At 54.2% G+C, this 20,533-nt stretch overlaps 1 protein-coding gene across 6 annotated transcripts; it reads right to left on the bottom strand.

The window, feature by feature from the left end:
* Positions 1-236: 236 nt before the first annotated feature.
* On the bottom strand, positions 237-11,474 carry PTP4A3 (protein tyrosine phosphatase 4A3). Of its 6 annotated transcripts, none has more exons than XM_074145102.1 (5): positions 11,082-11,474; positions 8,989-9,081; positions 4,744-4,874; positions 4,032-4,106; positions 237-3,075 (listed from the first exon to the last, which is right to left on the bottom strand). In XM_074145102.1, exons 1-5 carry the CDS (start codon positions 11,184-11,186, stop codon positions 2,958-2,960), a joined length of 522 nt encoding a protein of 173 aa, XP_074001203.1. In that variant the 5' UTR covers positions 11,187-11,474; the 3' UTR covers positions 237-2,957. The 6 variants fall into 6 exon arrangements, with proteins under 6 accessions (XP_074001203.1, XP_074001205.1, XP_074001204.1 ...); XM_074145104.1 differs by having other exon boundaries at positions 11,154-11,186; XM_074145103.1 differs by having other exon boundaries at positions 4,744-4,835; positions 11,082-11,186.
* Between the last annotated feature and the right edge of the window lie 9,059 nt (positions 11,475-20,533).

The following is a 20,533-nucleotide window of genomic DNA, read 5'->3' on the forward strand; positions in this document are numbered from 1 at the left end:
TCCGTATCAAAAAAATCCCAAATGTTTGGCAGCCCAACCCAGAGAAACCTTGGAGCGGGTTCAAACCCTCCATGAAAGGACAGCACCTCCTGGGCTGCTGAGGTGTCCTGTCTGTGGAGCAGCACATGGGAGGTGACAGCGAGTTCCAGGACAGGGAGGTGACATCCATTAAAAACAGAAAAAAAAATTAGGACAATAAAAGCATCGTGGTTTTGGGTTTTTTTTTTTTTGCAGTGAGTCACAAAACCGAAGAGTATCAAGATGCTGCTCTACCAGCCAGAGCTGCTCAGGATTTGGCCACATGGATTGTACCAGGTCAAGGACTGCTCTTACACTAGAAGCTGTTTTTAAGGTGGTTGGGTTGATGCTACATCAAGCGAAGGAGCACTGCAAAGCCTGTCCACCACCCGTGTCCCCCCCCAGACAAACCCACCAAGCTGAGATTTGAGTGTACTCTCATCACAGCTCAGCACTGAGCACTTCCACCATCAAACCCTGCATGGAGAAGGTGAAGAGTTCCTGTTGGCCAAAGGAGGCTGAATTCAAGCCCCTCTGTCCCCACCCCGACCCCAACTCAAAAGCATGGTGGCTGAAGCCCTGGATCGCTTGCCCTGGGCAATCTGCCATGTGATGCTCCCAGGAGCATGGGAGAGGAAAACATTTCTCCTTCTCTTGCCAGGGAAGAAACATCTCCAAGCCTGCAAAGCAATGGTTCCCACCGCTTTATCCTTAAGTCTTCACAAGTCATGGCACAGGCGGGGAGCACGTAGGACCATGAGGTCTCCTGGCTAAGAGGGATTGAGGCTGTCCTCATCGCAATGCCAAGCCACCTTCTACTGCCCTTGGGGACAAAGGAGCACCAGTTTTAGCAGCAAGAGGACACACCTGGGCAGGAAGGGGGTGGTGACCCACCCAGCAGGACTGCTGTAATACAGGATCAGGCCTTTTTACCAGCCCAATTTCTCACCCTTCCCAACCAATGCAGACCCGTTGACCACTGCCATCTTCCACATGAGACATAGGAATCAACAGCCTGGAATGGGGCAGGAGAAACTCCAGGAACTGAGGGCTGTCCCACAATGTGGAAGCTTGGACAGGCCTGAGGTGTGCAGTATGACAACTCTGGGGCCACCTCACTCGGCACCACAGCCTGTCCCCGGGATAGCCATCACTGCCATGCAATTGGGGTGGCTCCCAACTGGAGAGGAGCTCTCTGAAAACAGCTCCAAGGCCCTCCTCTGCCTGTGTGGTGGCACAAATCTGTCCCCTACCCTTCTGCAGGTACCAAAGGTGTCTAACCAGCCTTCCTCACCGCTTATCCCAAAAGCTAAACCCTCTGAAGCAAATGTCTCTGGATACTCTATGTTTCAGAAGGCACACAAACCTTTGGAGATACCCAACACAGGGCACTGAAGGCATCTCAAGTTGGGCAGCCTACAACCACAAGACGCTGGACGACTAGCCCTCCTTGCCCCAACAACTGCGACCCTCAGCAGCTGACGGGGTGAGCGGCAGCGAGCCCAAAGGATACCTGGAGCATCCCTTGGACCACACATATGCCCTGGTGACGCTGGATGGCAGCCAGCTGTGACCTGGGATTGGTCTGGGGGGCCATGGGTCACCTCCTGGGCTCCACTGGGCACAGATGGGAGAAAGAAAGGCCAGAGGACATGCGGAAGACAAACAGGTTTGGTTTTTTTAAGGTTTTTTTTTTCCTTTAATTAGCAAATTTCTTCTTATCCTCATCAAAAGGAAAAAACACCCCCATATCCCCTACGTGCCCACTTCTCCAGCTGCTGCAAGCATTCAAAGGCAGAAAATTGAGAGATGTTTCATGTCCCAGCTCAGGGGCAGCTCTGAGTCCACCCCTCCAGGGCACACGCCGGGGGGTTTTGGGGTGCCAGGCGCTGTGTTACAGATGTGGGAAAGGCAGGTGCAAAATTTGGTGATACGCTCTTGCCAGGAGCATCCAAAATTCCCCAGAAAAGCTGCAGCCCAGCCCCTTGGCCAGCAAACACAACGGCGGAGGACATGGATGTGCCCCAAGATGCATGTTGCATCCCCAGGGCATCACAGCCAGAATTAGGGTTTGCGCCACGGCTCAGTGATGGGAACACCCTGGGAGAGAACCCACCACCCTGTGCATTAAATTTGGAAGCTATAAATAAGAGTACCCCACACTTGGGGGACCCAGTGCTGCCTCTGCACCCTGGCAAAGCCCCACCACAGGTCCCCGAGTTTCCCAGTGCCCCTACCTTTTGTGCAGTGAGTCCCCAACGAGCCCCATCTGCAGCATCCCAGCTGGCATCAAGGCAACGGGGAGATGGTGGAGTGGGAGAGGAGCCAGGAGAAAGGGAATGGTGGAGGGGAGAATTAGCTCAGCCCTTCCCGTGGCCACAGGGCTAGCACCAAGCTGCAAGCCCCCTTCACCTCTTCCTGCCATCACCATCTTCCCCCCGCCCCGAGGCCACTGGACCATCCCCACCTCTGTCCCCGTTGCTGCAGCCCTTATTTATAGGGAAGAGGTGGGAAAGGGTTTTTCTGGGTGTGTTCCAGCCCTCCTGCTATCTCCAGGCCCTGCCCGCACCACCCCAAACCAGGCACCCTCCACCCATCCCTCTCAGTGCAACTGGAGGGGAAAGGGAGGAGGAGGAGGAAAGGGATGAAGAACCGTCACGTGAGCTCTTTGCCTGCTAACGCCAAGAGTCAAAGGGCAGCGCTGCCTTCCCTCCTCGGGGCTGTAGCTGGAGAGAGCAGCCTTTTTTCCGGGGTCTGGCAAGACGATGGTGCTGCGGGTGCTGGAAGATGTTGGTGGTGCTCCATGTCCCCCCACCCCAGCCCTGGCAGTGGGGTGGCACCGTGGGGTGGCCGGGGCTTGGCAGGGGAGGTGAGGGGGTGGGATGCGTGCGAGTGCCCGGGTGTCTGTGTGCACAGATTTTGGCAAGAGGTCATTGAGGTTACATGATGCAGCATTTGTTCTTGTGGTTATGAGGGTCCTTAAATCGGAGTCTTTGCTTTGGTCGGTATTTTTCCAAGTACGTCAGCTGCTTGCTGTTGATGGCTCCTCTGCGCTTCCTGCGGGGACAGAGAAGGGTCAGCACAGTCAGCGGCGTGACAGGAGAAGACCCCCCCCCCACCCCAAACCCACCCCTGTCAGGGTGCTGACCCCCCCTGCCTGGAGCAGGAAGGGATTTTGGAGGCTGCAGCCTTGTGCGTCCTCCATGAACGGAGATGAGCACTGATCCCTGCAGCTTTCTCGCCCAACCTCCTTGCGAATCTCAGGACATGGAGAGCCAGGAAAGAAAGATGTGGGGAGGCTGCCCAAAACGGGGCGCCTGCCAAAAGATCCCCAAGGATGCTCCTGGCTGCCATCTCTGCCCTGATGCAAAGGCACAGGGGACCCAATGCAACCCTCCCTATTCTTCCCCGCCTCCCCAAAAGGAGAGAAAAGCAACCCCAGCGCCCTGAAAAAACCCTGGGACATGCCAGATCACTCCACTCCCTTGGAGAATCACAGAATGGGTTGGGTTGGAAGGGACATTAAAGATCATCTAGTTCCAACCCTCCTGCCATGGGGAAGAAACCGTCTATGAGGGGATACCTCATTGCTCTCTACAACTACTTGAAAGGAGGTTGTAGGGAGCTGGGGGTCGGTCTCTTCTCTCAAGTAACAAGTGATAGGATGAGAGGAAATGGCCTCAAATTGTGCCAGGGGAGATTAAAGATGGACATTAGGAAAAAATTCTTCACTGAAAGGGTTGTTAAGCATTGGAACAGGCTGCCCAGGGAAGTAGTGGAATTGCCATCCCTGGAGGTATTTAAAAGACAGGTAGACATGGTGCCGAGGGACATGGTTTAGTGATGTTTTTGTCCGTGTTAGGTTGATGGTTGGACTCGTTGATCTGAAAGGTCCCTTCCAACCGAGACGATTCTATGACACCTCCCACTAGACCAGGTTGCTCAAAGCTCCATCCAGCCTGGTCCTGAAAGGCTGCTTTCTCCCCTGGATGCTGAAATGCCGCTCAACTTACTGTCGGATGAACTGGATGGCGTCTTCGTACTTCATCCCGCTCTCGATCAAGGCCAGCGCGACGAGGACGGGAGCGCTGAAAGGCAATGGCAGCGGCAGTCACTCCCCAGCCAGGCAGCCCAGAGGCTGACATCCCATCCCGGGACAGGGGGACAACGCTGTGGGGCTGTAATGGTGGCATTGCGGGAATCACCAGTGCTGGCTTTTCGTTTGTGATTTCTTGCCATTTGGCCGCAAGCGCTGCCCCAAGGAGCGGCTGATTTTGGGGGTTAAAAACCCCAGGATGGGGCTGGCAGCTGTTTTGCCGCTCTTCTAACGAGTAGAAGGACTTTGGAAGCAAATCTATTGGAAAACTGGATGTAAATACACATGCAAAACCTGACCTGCAGCAGGGGGAGCAGTAAAATGCAGCAGCTCTCAAAAAGCATCAGCTCCTGGTTTTAGCAGGAGGCATTTTGCAGTATTTCCACGAAGAGCTCTTAAAAAAAGCAAGGCAGCCACAAGGCACTACGAGGAGAGCACCCATCCCCCTGAGTCCCCCCCAGTGCCCAGGATTTGCCCATGAGGAAGCAAGGAGGAGATCAGGCAGCAGCCCCCCCCATGAACACCTATTCCCACGAAGGTCTCTGCCGCATACAAAAGCCCAGCTAAAGGGGGAGCAGGGAAGGAGGAGAGCAGGCATGGGCCAGGTGGTGGGCCAGGCTCTGACTTACCGCCCCAGGCCGGCCACGCAGTGCACGGCCACGCAGCAGCCAGGGTCTTCGCAGAACTTGGTCTTCAACAAGTTGAGCCAATCTTCCACGATCTTGCTAGGAGGAGGTGCTCCATCATCAAATGGCCAATCCTGCAAGGTCGGAGGGAGAGAGAAACGCTGTCAGACCCTGGGGAAAAACTCAGGGGATTGCTTTTTACTCCAGGTGATGGGTGTTTGGGACCTCGGCAGTGGGGAGGTGGATGTGTATGCCAGGAACTAGGCTTGCAGAGGAGCTTTGTGGGGATCTAGCAGGTTTTGCCACACCATCTGACCTGCAGGAATGCCCTGGCTGCTTCAGCTTGGGGTTTGCGGGCATATGAATCTGGGTCTGGGGTTCTCCTAGACCTAGAGCTCTAGGTTCAGCCTTCAGGTGCACCTACAGGACTTGCAACATGGTCCCCGTGTCCTCCTGCCTCTGCAGAGCAAGGTGGCCATCACCTGCCTCCTCCCCATTCTGGTGACCACACTGAGGTTCGAGGAGCTGCAGCTGCCATCCTTTCCCCCAGCAGCTCATATCTAAATCCAGCACTTGTAAGAGAAAAGACACTTTGTAGGAAGTTTGAGCAAAGATGGTTTGGAGATGGCTGAAACCTGAGGTGCCTGATGCAGTGCCAAAATTCAGCTTGCTGCAACACATGGCGGGGAAGGTGAAGACACAAGTCCCAAAAGGATGCTCTGGCGACCCCCTAACACAGCCCTAAAGAGCTGAAGGGAGGGACCATTTAAACAGAATCCTTCAGGAAAGGTTCTTATGGGACAAAAAACCAAAAAGTCCATCTTCTCCTGAGCTTCATCCTCAAGCTGCAGGGACTCAACATCAGAGCTTGGTGACGAAGTGGGTAAAACGGGTGTTGCATTAAGCGTGGCCTGGCCCTGGGCTCTGCTGTTGGGGAAAAGCATCCCTCCCAGCCTTGCCTGCAACTGCTGCAGCATTTTGGGGAAGGGCTGGTCTCTCCCCATGGGCACTGGTAGCCAGTTGAGGCTCCCAGAATGGGGATTTCTCTCCCAAAGTAGATTTGGCAGGAGGAAACGTGGCCACTGGCTACACAGCAGTGGGAGAGAGGGACCGGCAGGGGAGCATCGCTTGGAGAGGATGAGGCAGGGTGTAGACCATGTAGATGATGTGTAGACGTAGTGCTGAAGGACGTGGTTTAGTGGTAACTTGGCAGTGTTAGGCTGGTGGCTGGACTTGATGATCTTCAAGGCCCCTTCCAACCTAGATGATTCTATAATTCTATGGTGAGCCCTTAGCGGGTGGGAATCATGGGGCTGTAATCCTCGTCTTTGAGGAGTGAGTCACTAAGCTGCTGTGCTGGAGTCATCCTTGGTGTAATACGGCAAAAGAAGCCGCTAAGCTTCACTTCAGTGCTTGAACAGATAATGTGATTTCAGTTGGGCTTTGCTAGGAAAGGAGCACACGAGGCTTCAGGGTATCTTAACCCTTGAGCCAGCCCACCATGCACAACCTGTTGCCTGTCCTGCAAGACCATCTGTCTTCCGCCCATGGTGCCCGGAAAGCACCGATTCAGCCATGAGTGCAGGTCACCAGCTCGCATCAGGGATGACCACCACAAAATCACTGAATGGCTTGAGGTGGAAGGGACCTTCAAATATCATCTAGTCCAAACCTCCTGCCATGGGTAGGGACACTTCCCACTAGACCAGGTTGCTTAAAAGCCCCATCCAAACTGACCTGGAACACTTCCAACGATGGGCCATCCGCAATGTCTGTGGGTAAGCTATTCCAGTGCCTCACCAGCCTCATCATAAAAATTTTCTTCCTTATGTCCAATCTAAACCTACACTTTTCAATTTGAAACTATTGCCCCTTGTCCTGTCACTACAGGCCCTGGTAAAAAGTCCCCATCTTTCTTATAAGCCCCCTTTCTATACTGAAGGGCTGCAAAAAGGTGTCCCCGGTGCCTTCTCTTCTCCAGGCTGAACAACCCCAACTCTCTCAGCCTGGCCTCACAGCAGGGGTGCTCCAGCCCTCTGATCATCTCTGTGGCCTCCTCCAGACCTGCTCCAGCAGGTCCATGTCCTTCTTATGTTGGGGGCCCCAAAGCTGGACGCAGTACTCCAGGTGGGGTCTCATGAGAGTGGAGTAGGGGGGCAGAATCCCTTCCCTTGCCCTGCTGGTGACACTGCTTTTGATGCAGCCCAGGATACGGTTGGCTTTCTGGACTGCGAATGCACATTGCTGGCTCTTGTCCAGCTTTTTATCCACTAGTACGCCCAAGTCCTTGTCAGCAATGCTGCTTTCACAATCCCTTCGTCCCCCAGCCTGTATTGATACCAGGGGCTGCCCCGACCCACGTGCAGGACCTTGCCCTTGGCCTTGCTGAACTTCCTGAGGTTTGCATTGGCCAAGTCCTCAAGCCTGTCAAGGTCCCTCTGGATGGCATCCCATCCCTCTAGGGCATCAACTGCACAACTCAGCTTGGTGTTATCTGCAAACTCGCAGGTGCACTCGATCCCACCATCTACGTCACTGGTGAAGATATTAAACACTACTGGTATGTCCAACACAGTATATCCATCCTGAACCATAAACCTTCCTACAACAGAACCCACACAGCGTCGATTCTCTGGCAGGATTTCTGCCCCATCTCCAACTTGCTGGAAGAGCTGCCAAGCAGATGTCCATAGCATGGGACACCCACATCTGGCACAACTTGGTAACTGCCATCACCTTTAGAGACTGGTCAGGACCACCTGTGGCACACAGAGCAGCCGAAAGCAGAGGTGTCCAAAACACCCACAGAGTGTGTCCAGGACGGGACCACTGTACGTGTAGACATTGAGACTGCAGATGCTGGCACCCAGGCACATCATGCCAATCAGTCCTCGACCAGCGTGTGTCTATTCCCCAAAGAAAGGGATAGGATATATAGATACAGTCTATATATACATATAGATTTGATATGGCTATATATAGAAATATCTCTGGGTACGTATAGTGCTATCTCTGTATCTGCACAGCTATATCTATCCATAGATACATAGCATATAGATATCTCTCGAGATAAGATATACCTCATATAGTTTCTATATAGTTACAGAAACTTATAGAGAAACTATAAGAAGCATCTTATATAGTTTCTATATTTATGATATTGATATCTCCCTATACAAAACATACCATACATATAGATATCTCACTATAATATAGAGAGGTATCTATATCTTAGATATAAAAACTCAGACTGGAGGACTCCAGCCACAAACAGAGTAAAAGGCAGAATTTCGTGTATAAGCGAGCAGATAGGATATCCTACATACAGATCTATTATGTAGGATTCAGCTACCTTTCTCTAGAAGATATACCCTATAGAGACATAGCGTCTGTATCTGGAGAGATCTCCATCTGGAGGATCTGTATCTAGAGAGAGACATAGGATCTATATCTACCTATATCCTATATCCTCTAGGATCCTCTAGATATAGATCCTGTGTCTCAATTCTAGATGCTCTAGAGGATCTCAGATATAGCTCTCTCTCTGTATAGTATACACGTTATACAGAGAGAGCTTTATAGAGAGGATCTACGCACAAGAGGACCACCCCAGGAGAGATGAGGCACTTCCAAAGCCTTTCCTAACTAATGAGCTGAACTCTCCTTACTCCCCAGCTGGAGCTGAACTCCCTGGCAGGGCAATCACGCCTGACATCATCTCCAATTACTTATCAGCCAAGACGCAGCCCAGGCAGCTGCCTTCTCTGCCTCCTCGCCTTTTCCTGCCGGCTGCCCGCTCCCTTTCATCCCCCAGAGCTGCTGCAAGAGCAAAAATCTCTCCCTCCCCTCCCCTTCCCCCCCAGATAAGATAACGCTGAGGGTAGTGGCAACCACGCGCATCTTCCACGTGGGATCAGATGCTCTCATCCCCTGGATGCTTTAAAGCCCGAGCCACAGGCAGGGAAGGCAGCTGCCGACTCAACCGTATGAGTCACAGTTTCGGGTGCGTGGGCAGCACTTTCTTTTTTTTAAAGCACCAGCCCCATCTCAGCCCCGGGGGAGCGGGGAGCTCGCCTGCCTCGCCCCCAGGATGAAGCTGGGCTTCAAACTCCGCTCCTGGGGCACGTGAGATGCCGCTTCGGTCCACCTGGAATGCAGGGTGTTCAGCAGACCTGAGGGATGGGGGGGGGTTTAAGCCCAGGAGGGGATGGGCAGCCTCCCCTAGCAGCCATCCTGCCGCCCACCTACCATGACGGTGATGCCGTCCTTCTCCAGGGGGGTCTTGTCGTAGGTCACTTCGCACACTCGCACCACCGTGGTGGCACCGTACTTCTTCAGGTCCTGCGGAGGGAAGGAGAAGGAGGGGTCTGAAAAAAACCTGCCAGTCGCACCCCACTTAATTCCAACACATCTGAACCCTGCTAGGACCACATGGACCCCTATGGACCCCAAAATAGTGCTGTGCCCCATCTCTGGACCCTTGAGAAAAACCCCTCTGTGGTCCATCCAGCCCAGGAAGCATGAAATCCCAGGGCATCAATTACTATCCCTGGAGGTGTTTAAAAGATGGGTAGACGTGGTGCTGAGGGACATGGTTTAGTGGTGGTTTTGGCAGTGTTAGCCTCATGGTTGGATTTGATGATCTTAAGTTCCCTTCCAATCTAGATGACTCTATGATTCTATGATCAAAGCCACATGGCCACAGCTCGATTTTTACCCAGCACCTTCATGGCTCCTTGGAGTCACTAGTGCCAGTGGGGCCATTTATTTTTAAGCCCCCACCAGCAAGGACTTTACACCCCAGGCAAAGAAACATCCCCGATATGGGTGCAAATCCCCCAAAGGAGAAATTATTTGTGCCTGGTGAGGTCGCAGCTCCCACTGCGGGAATGCACAGAGGGTGCTGGGGGTGTGGTAGTGCACCCCACCGACCACCCTCAGCATCTCATAGATTGCTCAGGGGCTCCTTCTCGACCTCGTTGCTGTATCCCATCATCATTCCAACGCGCTGCAGGCTGGGGCGTTGGACTTGGGCTGCTTCCAGCGTGGCTTATCGTCTGCTGCACAGATTGCCCCCGGATTATGTGCCGGTGTACCGGCCCCGCTGGGGAACCGTGTGAGATCATAGAATCACAGAATGGTTCAGGTTGGAAGGGACCTTAAAGATCATCTTGTTCCAACCCCCCTGCCATGGGCAGGGACACCTCCCACTAGACCAAGTTGCTCAAAGCCCCATCCAGCCTGGCCTTGAACACCTCCAGGGATGGGGCATCCACAGCTTCCCTGGGCAACTTGTTCCAGTGTCTCACCAACATCAACAGTAATGAATTTCTTCCTTATATCTAATCTAAATCTCCCCTCTTTCAGTTTAAAACCATTACCCATCGTCCTATTGCTACACTCCCTGATAGAGAGTCTCTTCCCATCTCTCCTGTAGCCCCTTTAGGTACTGGAAGGGGCTATAAGGTCTCCCTGGAGCCTTCTCTTCTCCAGGCTGAACAACCCCGACTCTCTGTGGCCCATTCAAGATTGTCCCCTTGAATGATCCATCTCCTTCCTTCTCTTGCCAGACCACAGCAAACCCCTGCACACGTGGCAGCTCAGCCAAAAATCTAAGAAGTTGGAGGAAAGGGGAATTTCCCACCCTTCCCATGGTGCCATCCCCATGGCCTTGTGTGCAGCATGCAGGGTATGGGGTGGCCATCCTCAAGCCCCAATTGCCTTCTTGCAGCTCTCTGAGCCGGTGGCACTCATGCTTGTTTTGTCGGTGTTTCCCCCAGACATTGATAAAAAGAGCAAGTCAAAGCCTTTTGCCCCGGACCGTGAACACATATCCATTAATTCCGCCCCCAACTCCTGGCTGCTGCCAGTGCCGCAGGCAGCGCTCCCAGGATGGGCACAGTCACTGGCTCATGCAACACCGAGCCCTCCAGCTCCTTGTGAACCACCCAACGAGTTCTCGGCATCGGAAAGACGCTGAAATTTGGGATGAAAAGGTGCTTATTGAGGAGCTGCTGGGAGATTGCATGCACCCATGTACATCACTGCAAAGCGCTATGATGTGATGAGCTGGTGGAGCTGGCAGGGGATGCAACAGGAACAGAGAAACTCTGCTCCATCTGTGCTGGGCCCAAACACCACGTTTGGCATCCTCCAAAACATCCTACCCCAAAAAGCCAGTGGTGATGGACCCACCACCAAGGGATACCACTGGTACCAAAGGGGATGTGCTGCTGCCTCATCCTACACAGAACTGATCCCTGTTGCATCTCAACATTGGCTTTTAGCCTCAAAATACGCAACTGGGTCCCAGTACCTACCTTCCAACCCCCCCTCCTTACCTCCAAGAAGGTGCTGAGCGTGGCGTTGGTGGGGTTGTGGGTGATAAGGAACCTCATGTTTTTGTAGCAGACCTCCACCGGCGCAGGGCGGTTCATCCGGGCCATAGTGGGATGGGAGGAGGGCGAGGTGGTGCTGACAGCGGTGGGGAAAAACCCAAAAAAAGTGTGGTGTGGAGGGGAAAACAAAAAAAACCAAAAACAAACCAAACAACAACCCCTCTGCACTTAAAAAATAAAAATAAAACAGGATCGAGAACTCAATATACAGACGTTGTGCAAATAATGCCAGCTCCTGGGAGTGCGCCGGCTTCCTCGACACACCGCAAGCCCCCCGGGGTAAAAAGCCAGATGGGGAAAAAAATAATATTAATGATAATAATAATAATAATTATTTAAAAAAAAGAAAAAAAAATCCCTTTGCTGTAGTGTCGGCGTCCTGGGCGTGTGTGCGACGGCGAGCGGCTGCCGCCTCCCTGGCGCTCTAGAAAGGCCTCTGCGTATGGTGGGGGGGTTGGCGGGAGGGTGACCCCCGTCACGTTACCCCATCGGGGTATGTGGAGTACTTAGGGGGGGCAGGGGGGGCCGGGAGCCTACGGGGCGGCGTCGGCGGCGTCCGGCAGCGGTCCCTCGCTGGGGCGATCCATGCACGGGAGCCTTGAATGGTTGAGTCGGAGGGTCGGGATGCTGGGGGAGAGGAGGAGGTGAGGAGGCGGCTGGGCGCTGGTTCACGGGGCGGGTTGCCGGGGGCTGCGGGGCTCAGAGCTGCTCCTCAGCACCTCCATAAATCCCAGTGGAGAGCGAGGCTGCAAGGGAAGGAAAAGGAATCACGATGGTGAGGGTGTTCTCCTCCCTAGGCTGGCTCCAAGGAAGCCACGGGGGGACACGGGCACCGACGCATCCCATAAGAGCATCCCTGCCCATCCTCATCTTACCCACAGATTAGAAAGGGAGGCGGTATTTAAAGAAAAAGCTGAAATATCACCTGAAAAAGCTGAAATGGCACTGGAATGTCGGGGGGGGGGGCAACTCACATTTCCCCCGCAAAAGGGAAAAGCATGTGGAAGGGAAGGAGCTCACTCTCACACCGCCCAACGCCAGCGCCCAAGCCGGTGTATTTAAGCAACCGAGCCACACGAGCCGACCCCCCGGCACCCATCACTGTCCCCCCCAGATCTCACCTTTGCGTCCCCGAAACCCACGGGGCGGCACGGTGAATATTTCCACCCCGAACGCGTTGCTCTGCCCGAAACCAGCCACCGCTGCCCCTAATCGGCCACATGCTCCCGGCGCTGCTCCAGCGGCTAATGGCCACCAAATGCACCTCTAATGCTCTTAGGCCAACTAAGCTGCTTGCAAATGAGCTTTCTTGGGGGGGGGAGGGAGGGAAATAGGGGAGGGGGTTGTGGGCAAGCAGTTTTGCCAGCGCTGGAGATGGATGTGTCCCCCCACTAATTTATCCGCATCCCCATCCCCGCCAGCGCGTCACTCCCCATGAAGTACCCCGGCCTGGCAACCTGGGGCGTCTTCACCTTCAGGGATGGCGACGGGAAGAATTAAAAAAAAAGAAAATAAATCAGTTCCCACTGTGGAAATAGATTCATAGATGATTCATAGATTGGTCCAGGCCGGAAGGGACCTCCAAAGGTCATCTAGTCCGACCTCCCCGCAGTCAGCAGGGACACCCCCAACTAGACCAGGTTGCCCAGGGCCTCGTCGAGCTTCACCTTGAATATCTCAAGGGAAGGGGCCTCAACCACCTCCCTGGGCAACCTGTTCCAGTGTTCCACCACCCTCATGGTAAAGAACTTTTTCCTAATATCCAATCTAAATCTCCCCTTCTCCAACTTAAAACCATTGCCCCTCGTCCTGTCACTGCAGGCCTTTGGAAACAGACCCTCCCCAGCCTTCCTGTAGCCCCCCTCAGGTACTGGAAGGCCGCTATGAGGTCTCCCCGGAGCCTCCTTTTCTCCAAGCTAAACAACCCCAGCTCCCTCAGTCTGTCCTCATAGGAGAGGTGCTCCAGCCCCCTGATCATTTTGGTGGCCCTCCTCTGGACCCGCTCCATCAGGTCCGAAAGACACGAAATGCCGAAAGACACGAGAGGCTGGGCCTCGGAGGGAGTCAAGGGTGCTGCCAGACCCGCTCGGAGCCGAGGGAAACCTGGCGCTTCCCCGGGTATTTACCCACCAGACTCTTGTTTTGAAGCTGGTCCCTTCCCCGGGTCAGCGGCTGCTTAGTGTCGCGTGGCCAGAGCCTCAAAATAGACCGTAAGCACATAAGTAACCCGAGCTGGGCCAGCATGCACCCCCTCGCCTCTCTTCCCGACACCCCAGCACCCAGAAAATTTCCCCCTTGGGGTTGTTTTACCCCGATGCAACGAGACAAGGTGGGAGCAGGGAGGTGCGCTGAGCACCGACCCGCTCATCACACCACCCAGGTGTGGTGTCACCGGGCTCCTCCATGCCAGAGCATCATTTATGACCCGCCCGCCAGCTCCTGCTTTGCCAGGAAATGAAAAAAATCAACATAGCAAAAAATCAAATAGCAAAGGGGAAAAAAAGGCAGGGGAGGTGGCAGGGGGAAGTGGGGCTGCTCTCCTAAACGTGCCCAGCTTGGCTGCTAAAATCCTGGGCGTCTCTGCTGGCAGGGCACTAACTATTTATTACTGGCCGCCCTGGTGCTGCCCCAGCGCACAGCGCATCTCTGCACCCATGGGTTTTACAGCCAGGATTTTGGAAAGGAGCTTAGAGGGGTCTGGGAGCTGGGAAGGGGCCAAAACTCAAGGGGATTTTGGCACTGAGCCCTCCCCAGCTCCTGATGTGTCCTCTTCTCCCTTTCCGAACCCCTTTGTCAGCCACATCACATCACATCACTCCCGACTCATTTTTTTTTTTTTTGGGCAAAAAAATCGGGTAACGCTACCCCAGAGCCAAGAAGAGATGGGATGGAGCCAGCTCTGTGGTTTGTGACGGTGACCCATGGTTGAGCAGTGTCGACCCGTGGGCTCCTTCTGTTAGGGTGCATTGGGTTTTTTCTTCTCTTGAAGATGCTGAAGAAAACGAATAATCCACCCTGCAAGGATGCTCTGCAAAGTTCAAATCCAGCCTGGGCTGTAGGGATGTCCCAGGGGGGAATTTTCCAGTCCCCACTAAGAAAATCAGCTGATGGAGGCTGGAAGCTCAGCTGAAGGATGAGAGAGAGGTGAGAGCTGCCTCCCAGACGCATTTCGGGTCTGATTCAGAGCAGCTCAGCCCCAAGGTGATGCTGAACCCACCCGCTCCCAGGGAAGCTCACCCTCCCCAGCTGGACCACAGCACCAGGATCTTTGCTCAAACCTTGCAATACTCCTGCAAGACGGGACAGAAGCCTGCTCTTTCCCTGGGCTTAATATGATTTTCCAGTGATGTTCCCACTCATAGCTTCACTTGTGGGGTCGGCTCCACCCCAGGATGAGCTCACCATGGCCGGGTAAAAAATGGTATTTCTGGAGGGTAATTTTGGGCTGATTTTGGCTATATGGCTCCTACAGGTCCAGTCGCTGAGCTGCGGGCCAGCACAGCCATGAAAAGAGCCAGCAACCCAACAAATGAATGTTTCCCAAGAAAAACCTCCTGGCAACACCCTCAGCAACTTTCTTCCTTTGCTTCAAGGCAAAAAATAAAAGGTTAGAACTCTCCAAAGGGACGGGAAGCGGGAGGGATGGGCAGCCACAGATGCCTGCTCAAAGGGAGGAGCTGCTGGAGAGCAGATATTGCCACAGATCATCCCCTTGCAAACCCAATTTCTCTGACGCAAAGGATCCGAGGATCTTCTGCCTTTCCTTTAAACGCCTTCAGCTCTTGGCTCTTTTCAGCTTCCAACGCATTTCACCACGTCTTGGCTCCTGCCCCTTTGGTCTCCACGCACTTGCATGAGAGATGCTTGCAGCGCACAAGGAAAAGCAGCAAAAAAAAATCACTTTCCCCCCCTCCGAACAACCTCATACCCCATTTTCACGGGCTGCAGGGTTGTGTTAATACAAACCGTGCCCACATTTAACCGAGTGTGGGATTAAACCCACCCGCTGAGCAACCCTGTGGGACCGGGAGCTGCTGTGAGCACCACCAGCATCGCACGCCGGCAGCAGTAGCTTGTTCCCCACCATCATCCAACGCATGGTTCATGCTCCATCGGCGCTCTGGATACCATATAATTTTTTATGGGCTTGGGCGTGCTCGCTGCCAGGAACGGAGGTTCAGTGGGAACCGCCTGCGTACGAGAACAGCGAGTGCTCCTTTCCCACAAGGTCTCCTCTCCAGTGGAAGCGTTTCAAGTATTTTGGCAATCGCACGATCCTGGCAATTCAACCCCAAAGCCCATAAATCCCTAATGGATATTCAATCGCAAATCATCCCCAGCTCTACGGGCTGCGATGCTGATCACCATATTAAGCATGGCCGAACAACGTGGAAAAGGGTATTTCAGCTCATATTAATAACCTGCCAAGTGAATAAATATCCTTCTGACTTGAGTGCTATGGGGGGATCTGGATGGAGCACATGAGGACACAGTACGGAAGCCCTGGATGAGGATGCTCGCTGGCCTTTGAGGCTCAAAGCCATCACGGTAAAGCCCAATGAAGGAAATCCAGCATGGAAATCCAGTTGTCCAACTGGAGGAGCTGGGTACCCTGATGCCACCATCCCCCTGCTGTGCCCAAAGCTGGGGAAGGATGGGGACCACCCCCCCGCAGTGTGCCCATCACTGTCATCCCAACATCTGCAAGCTCATCCCAAAGCTTCATTCACCACATTTGCCTTTGAATTTCCAGAATTTTGGCCTCCCAACTGTCCAGGGATGGACCCTGCAACAGCAGGGATTGGGCCGCTCTTCCTCCCAGCACCCCGAGGCAAAATAAAGGCCAGGGTTTCCTCACTGCAGTTAACGAAAGGGCTTGAGCAGATGCCGGACCTGACGGCCATGCTGCTGGTACTTGGGCTAGCGGGATGCAGCTGGTGAAGTCAGGTTTTCCTAAACACAGCGACTCCCCAAGCAAAGGAAAAGGAAGCTTCGCAGAGCCAAATTGTCGCTCCACGTGGGCTTTATCAGTGGGACTTGGGACAAAGGCTCTTACTCACCCAAACAATATGTATCTTACCCGTATATAAATATAGCTATCTCCCGAGTGAGCACATCTCACGTTCAAAGTTCACCTTCAGAAAAAATCTAACAAAACGCCCATCTGTGCTACATTTGCTCGACCTCTCTCCTGGTTTCAGCCCACGTTGCAAGACACTGACTGGCCCTTTCCCCTTACGGCTGATCAAGTCCGTCTCTCCCTGCTCCCAATCCCACCTCTGCAACAGGCGTTTCCATCACCCTGAAAATTGCATGCAAGTTTCTGAGTAGTCCCGGTTATTGCCACGTAAGAGTTTTGTACACATCTACCAGTGCCATGTGTGACCACAGCAAGCAGGTCTATGGGGCTTGGTCACACATAGGAGGAGACCTACAACCAGCATCACCACCAGCATTACCACCACTGCCACCACCACCACCAGCAGCACCACCACTGCCAACACCACCACCAGCAACACCACCACTGCCACCAGAACCAGCAACACCACCAGTGCCACCACCAATCATTGAGCCATAGAATCACAGAATGGTTTAAGGTTGGAAGGGACCTTAAAGACCATCTAGTTCCAACGCCCCTGCCATGGGCAGGGACACCTTCCACTAGACCAGGTTGCTCAAAGCCCCATCCAGCCTGGCCCCCAGGGATGGGGCATCCACAGCTTCTCTGGGCAACCTGTTCCAGTGTCTCACCACCTTCAAGAGTAAAGAATTTCTTCCTAATATCTGATCTAAATCTACCAGCAGCACTGCCACCAGGAAGGAGAGGTCCCAGGATACAAAGAGCCACGGTGCTGTCCCCAACCCGTGACTGCAGCTGGAACCTGACCAGAAGAAAACCAACGCGCTGAGATTTCCTCCGGCCGCATCCGCGCTGAAGGAAACAGGAAAGGTCCGGGAGGAGAGCGACGGAAACAAAACACCCCGCAGGAGCTGGCGTCTGGGGGCAGAGGCGTAAGCGGCCACCACCACGTCCTGCTCCAGGTGCAGGGCCGGAAAGAGCAGATGGGGATGTCCTGGAAAAGCCGTGCCGGACACCGCGGGGAGGCGGCGGTGGCGCTGCGGGATGCCTGCTACCAGGAATGGAGCAGCGCCCAGCACCACCATGTGCAGGGAGAACATTGCGGGGTTTTTCCTCCGAGAGTCTTTTTTGTTTGTTTGTTTGTTTGTTTCTTTTGCCACAGGGGACGTTTCCTGAACAGAACAGCAAGAAGGAGGATGAAAATTGCACGGGCGCAGACGGGGAGCTCTCAGGAGCCCACCGAAAAGCCACCTGCAAGATGAACTAGTCCATGCATCTTCCTCCACGTCCTTTTTAGTGCACGGTAACTGCTGGCTCCCAGATAAACTGGCAGAAAAGAGCCGTACAGCCCCTCATCCTATAGCCCTGGTGAGATTTAAGGAGTTTGGTGGTATTTAGGGAGCGGGGAAAGATGCCAGCACGGAGATTCGCGAGCAGGAGGCACTCAGGAGATCGGGAAAGAGGGAGAAATAGGGAAGATGAGACAATGAGCCAGACAAAAATAAGAAGAGCACAGTCTTCCCAGCGCTGTGCAAGCCAAGAACGCACCGGAGGCCCCGGTAACACGATCGACCCCTTTTTATCTTTTATGTGCACCTTTTTTCTTTGAAGAGAGGCTGAGGCACAGCCTGGGAAGTGCCTAAAACGGCCCTTTCGGAGCTGGTTTTTCCCTCTGGTGCCGGTCCACAACCCTGGTGGGACACGGACCCCGTGCCCACGCGAGGATGCCCGCGACGGCCACCGGTACGCGTGGGGCAATGCCCCAGAAGCGACACGAGATGCTCCGGGCATCCCTTGAAGAACCCTTTAGCTGCAATTTCAGGTTTTCCCACCACATGCACACACCCCCCATCCTCTCCCCCCGCCAAAAGCAGCCTGAATTTGGGGGATGCATAGATGGCTTTTTTTTCTTTTAACCCAATTCCTTCTTGCACCATAAGAGATTTAGCTCATAAAAACACAAAAAGGCACCAAATGCTGAGCACTGGGGGTGGGGGGAAAGGACACCCCCCCCAGCCTAACGCAGCCCCCTGCCCGTCCCTCCCACCCCGTCCCCGGCAGCGGACGACTCACGGGCAGCCGCTCGCAGCGAGATCCTGGTTTTATGATCCGGGATATCCCCTCCGCCGCCTTCCCCCGGCAGCTGCGAGGAGCTCGCAGCCGCGGCGCCGACGTCAGAGGCTTTTCCTGGCTTGGATTTGAAGGGAAAGGAGGCAAAAAAAAAAAAAAAAAAAGAAAAAAAAAAAGTGGGGAGGAAGAGAGGCCAACTCCACGGGGAAAAGTAATAGCAGGCTTCGGGGCTGGCTGCCTCCCAAATATGCAGAGGGTGCATCCCGGAGGGTTTTTTTGGGGGGGTGAAAGGCTTGGTTGATTGAGGATGGCTGGTCCACAGGGAAGGCAGGCACCCCAAATACTGGGGGCCAGCTTCCCCCCCATCCTTCAGGGATATCTTTTGGCCAGAGGAATCAGGGGCGGAAAAAAAAAAAAAAAAAGCAATTCTGCCTCTGATGGGGTATTTCCAAGCTTCCTGCCTTGCCCAAGGTATTATTGGAAAGAAAAAAAAATCCCAAAGCAGCATCCTCACTCCAACATCCCCCCCCCCCGACACTCCCCCCTCCCCGCCCCCGACAACTGCCAACGCCACGTGCCTCTCTCACCCCGAATTTCTGGCACGGCTGAACACCTGCTCACGTTTTCTTGTGGTTTCTCGCAGCATTTCAAGCGAATTTAATACTTGTGGCAGGTGTCTGAACGGCAAAACGCAGAGGGGGAAAGCACCAGGAGTGTGGGCAGCAGCAGCCCCCCCCCCCCGGCCCCGAGAAGGGGACAGGGGGTATGTCGTGACCTCCTCTCCGAATTACAGCTTGAGCCCCGTGCCGGGGAGGCTATTTCTGGGAGAAGTGCAGCCTGTGTTTAGTTTTTCCACTGCCTTCCCCAGCACCGGTGTTTTGGCCCCTGGTCTTCAACCACCCCATTTTCCACCAGACCTGAACTTTGCTATTTGGCATGTCCCCGCTCGGTGGTGGCACCCTGATGTGAAGATGTCCCTATGCCGTCTGGTCCTACCTCCTCATCAAGTCAACAGCAGCCCTGACCAAAGGGCACCGACAGCCCTTTCTGCGTCATCGGCACGTCTTGCACAACCCTCAACACCAACCGGTCGCAGTGGCTTTGGTGGACATTTGTTGACGAAGAAGGGGGTTCCAGGGGACTCAGTCTACCCAACGGGTGGATTTCAACCTGCAGATAGTGCTGAAAGAACACCCTGCTCCATGACACGCTGGGGCCGGAAACACAGGAGAGAATAAAACAAGCTCTGTCTGTGATAAGCCCCATGGAAAGGTCTTGTCTGGTGGTATCAAACTATAGCCAGCGTTGACCAGAGAAGCCACGCTCTGGAGAAAGGCAGCTATTCCAAGTCAATGGCACCAGGTTGAGATGGCGTTTGCAAGTCCTTGAGCTTCCTCCACCATCCAGACCCCGTGCTCTCAGGGGTTGTCCTCCCAAACCATCTTACCCTTGCTCCCCAGAATTGAGTCTACACATTTCACGCCACAGAGATAGGATCACACATATTGTGACAGGCTGCTGGGGGGCGGAAGCACCACCGGCCCTCTCCCTCGCAGTGGGCACTGAAGCACTTTTCAAGGCAGCCACCAGCCCATGGAGGCAGTGCTGCATGGAAAACCCTGAGATGGCTCCTCCTTGTCCTCACCAGCCCTGACTGCTGCCACCTCCCAGCAGAAACCACAGCCCTTCCAGGGCTGTCCCCTTTCCAGCAGGATGGGACAGAGATGCTGCACGCAGGTAATAAATGCCCCTCCAGAGCTACTAATAATATGGAGACACTGGGGGAAACGTGATGGGTGTCAGCCAGGATAATTAAAAGCCATGAAGCAAGTGAAGGGAGATGGGAAGATGCCCTGCTCCAGTGTGGGATGCTGCAAGGTCCAACAGTGCCCAGACATGCTGCAGACCCTCGTCACGCCAAGCTCCTGGCTCATCCCACCCAGCCCAGGTCCCGCAGAAAAGGTTTTCCATGCAAACCCCTTCCAGAAGCCTCCTTATCTCCGGCAAAAAGCCACGGCACAGCTCCCTGGTTGCCGTGGGACCGCAGCTCTGCAAAGGCAACACATCGGCAAAGCTTTGGGGCTAAAAGCCGGTACCTCCGAGCTGCTGGTTTTGGATGCACGACCATGGGTACGGTCTGATCCTGTCCCCTCTCCTACCTGCACCCGGCCATCACCAGCAAGAGGGACAAAACCCTTTGGTCTGAGCCGCTGCCGTTCTTGCACAAGAACCCAGCGCCAAGGGA

The sequence above is a fragment of the Numenius arquata genome, chromosome 3, assembly GCF_964106895.1.
Source record: "Numenius arquata chromosome 3, bNumArq3.hap1.1, whole genome shotgun sequence".
NCBI classification, from domain to species: domain Eukaryota; kingdom Metazoa; phylum Chordata; class Aves; order Charadriiformes; family Scolopacidae; genus Numenius; species Numenius arquata.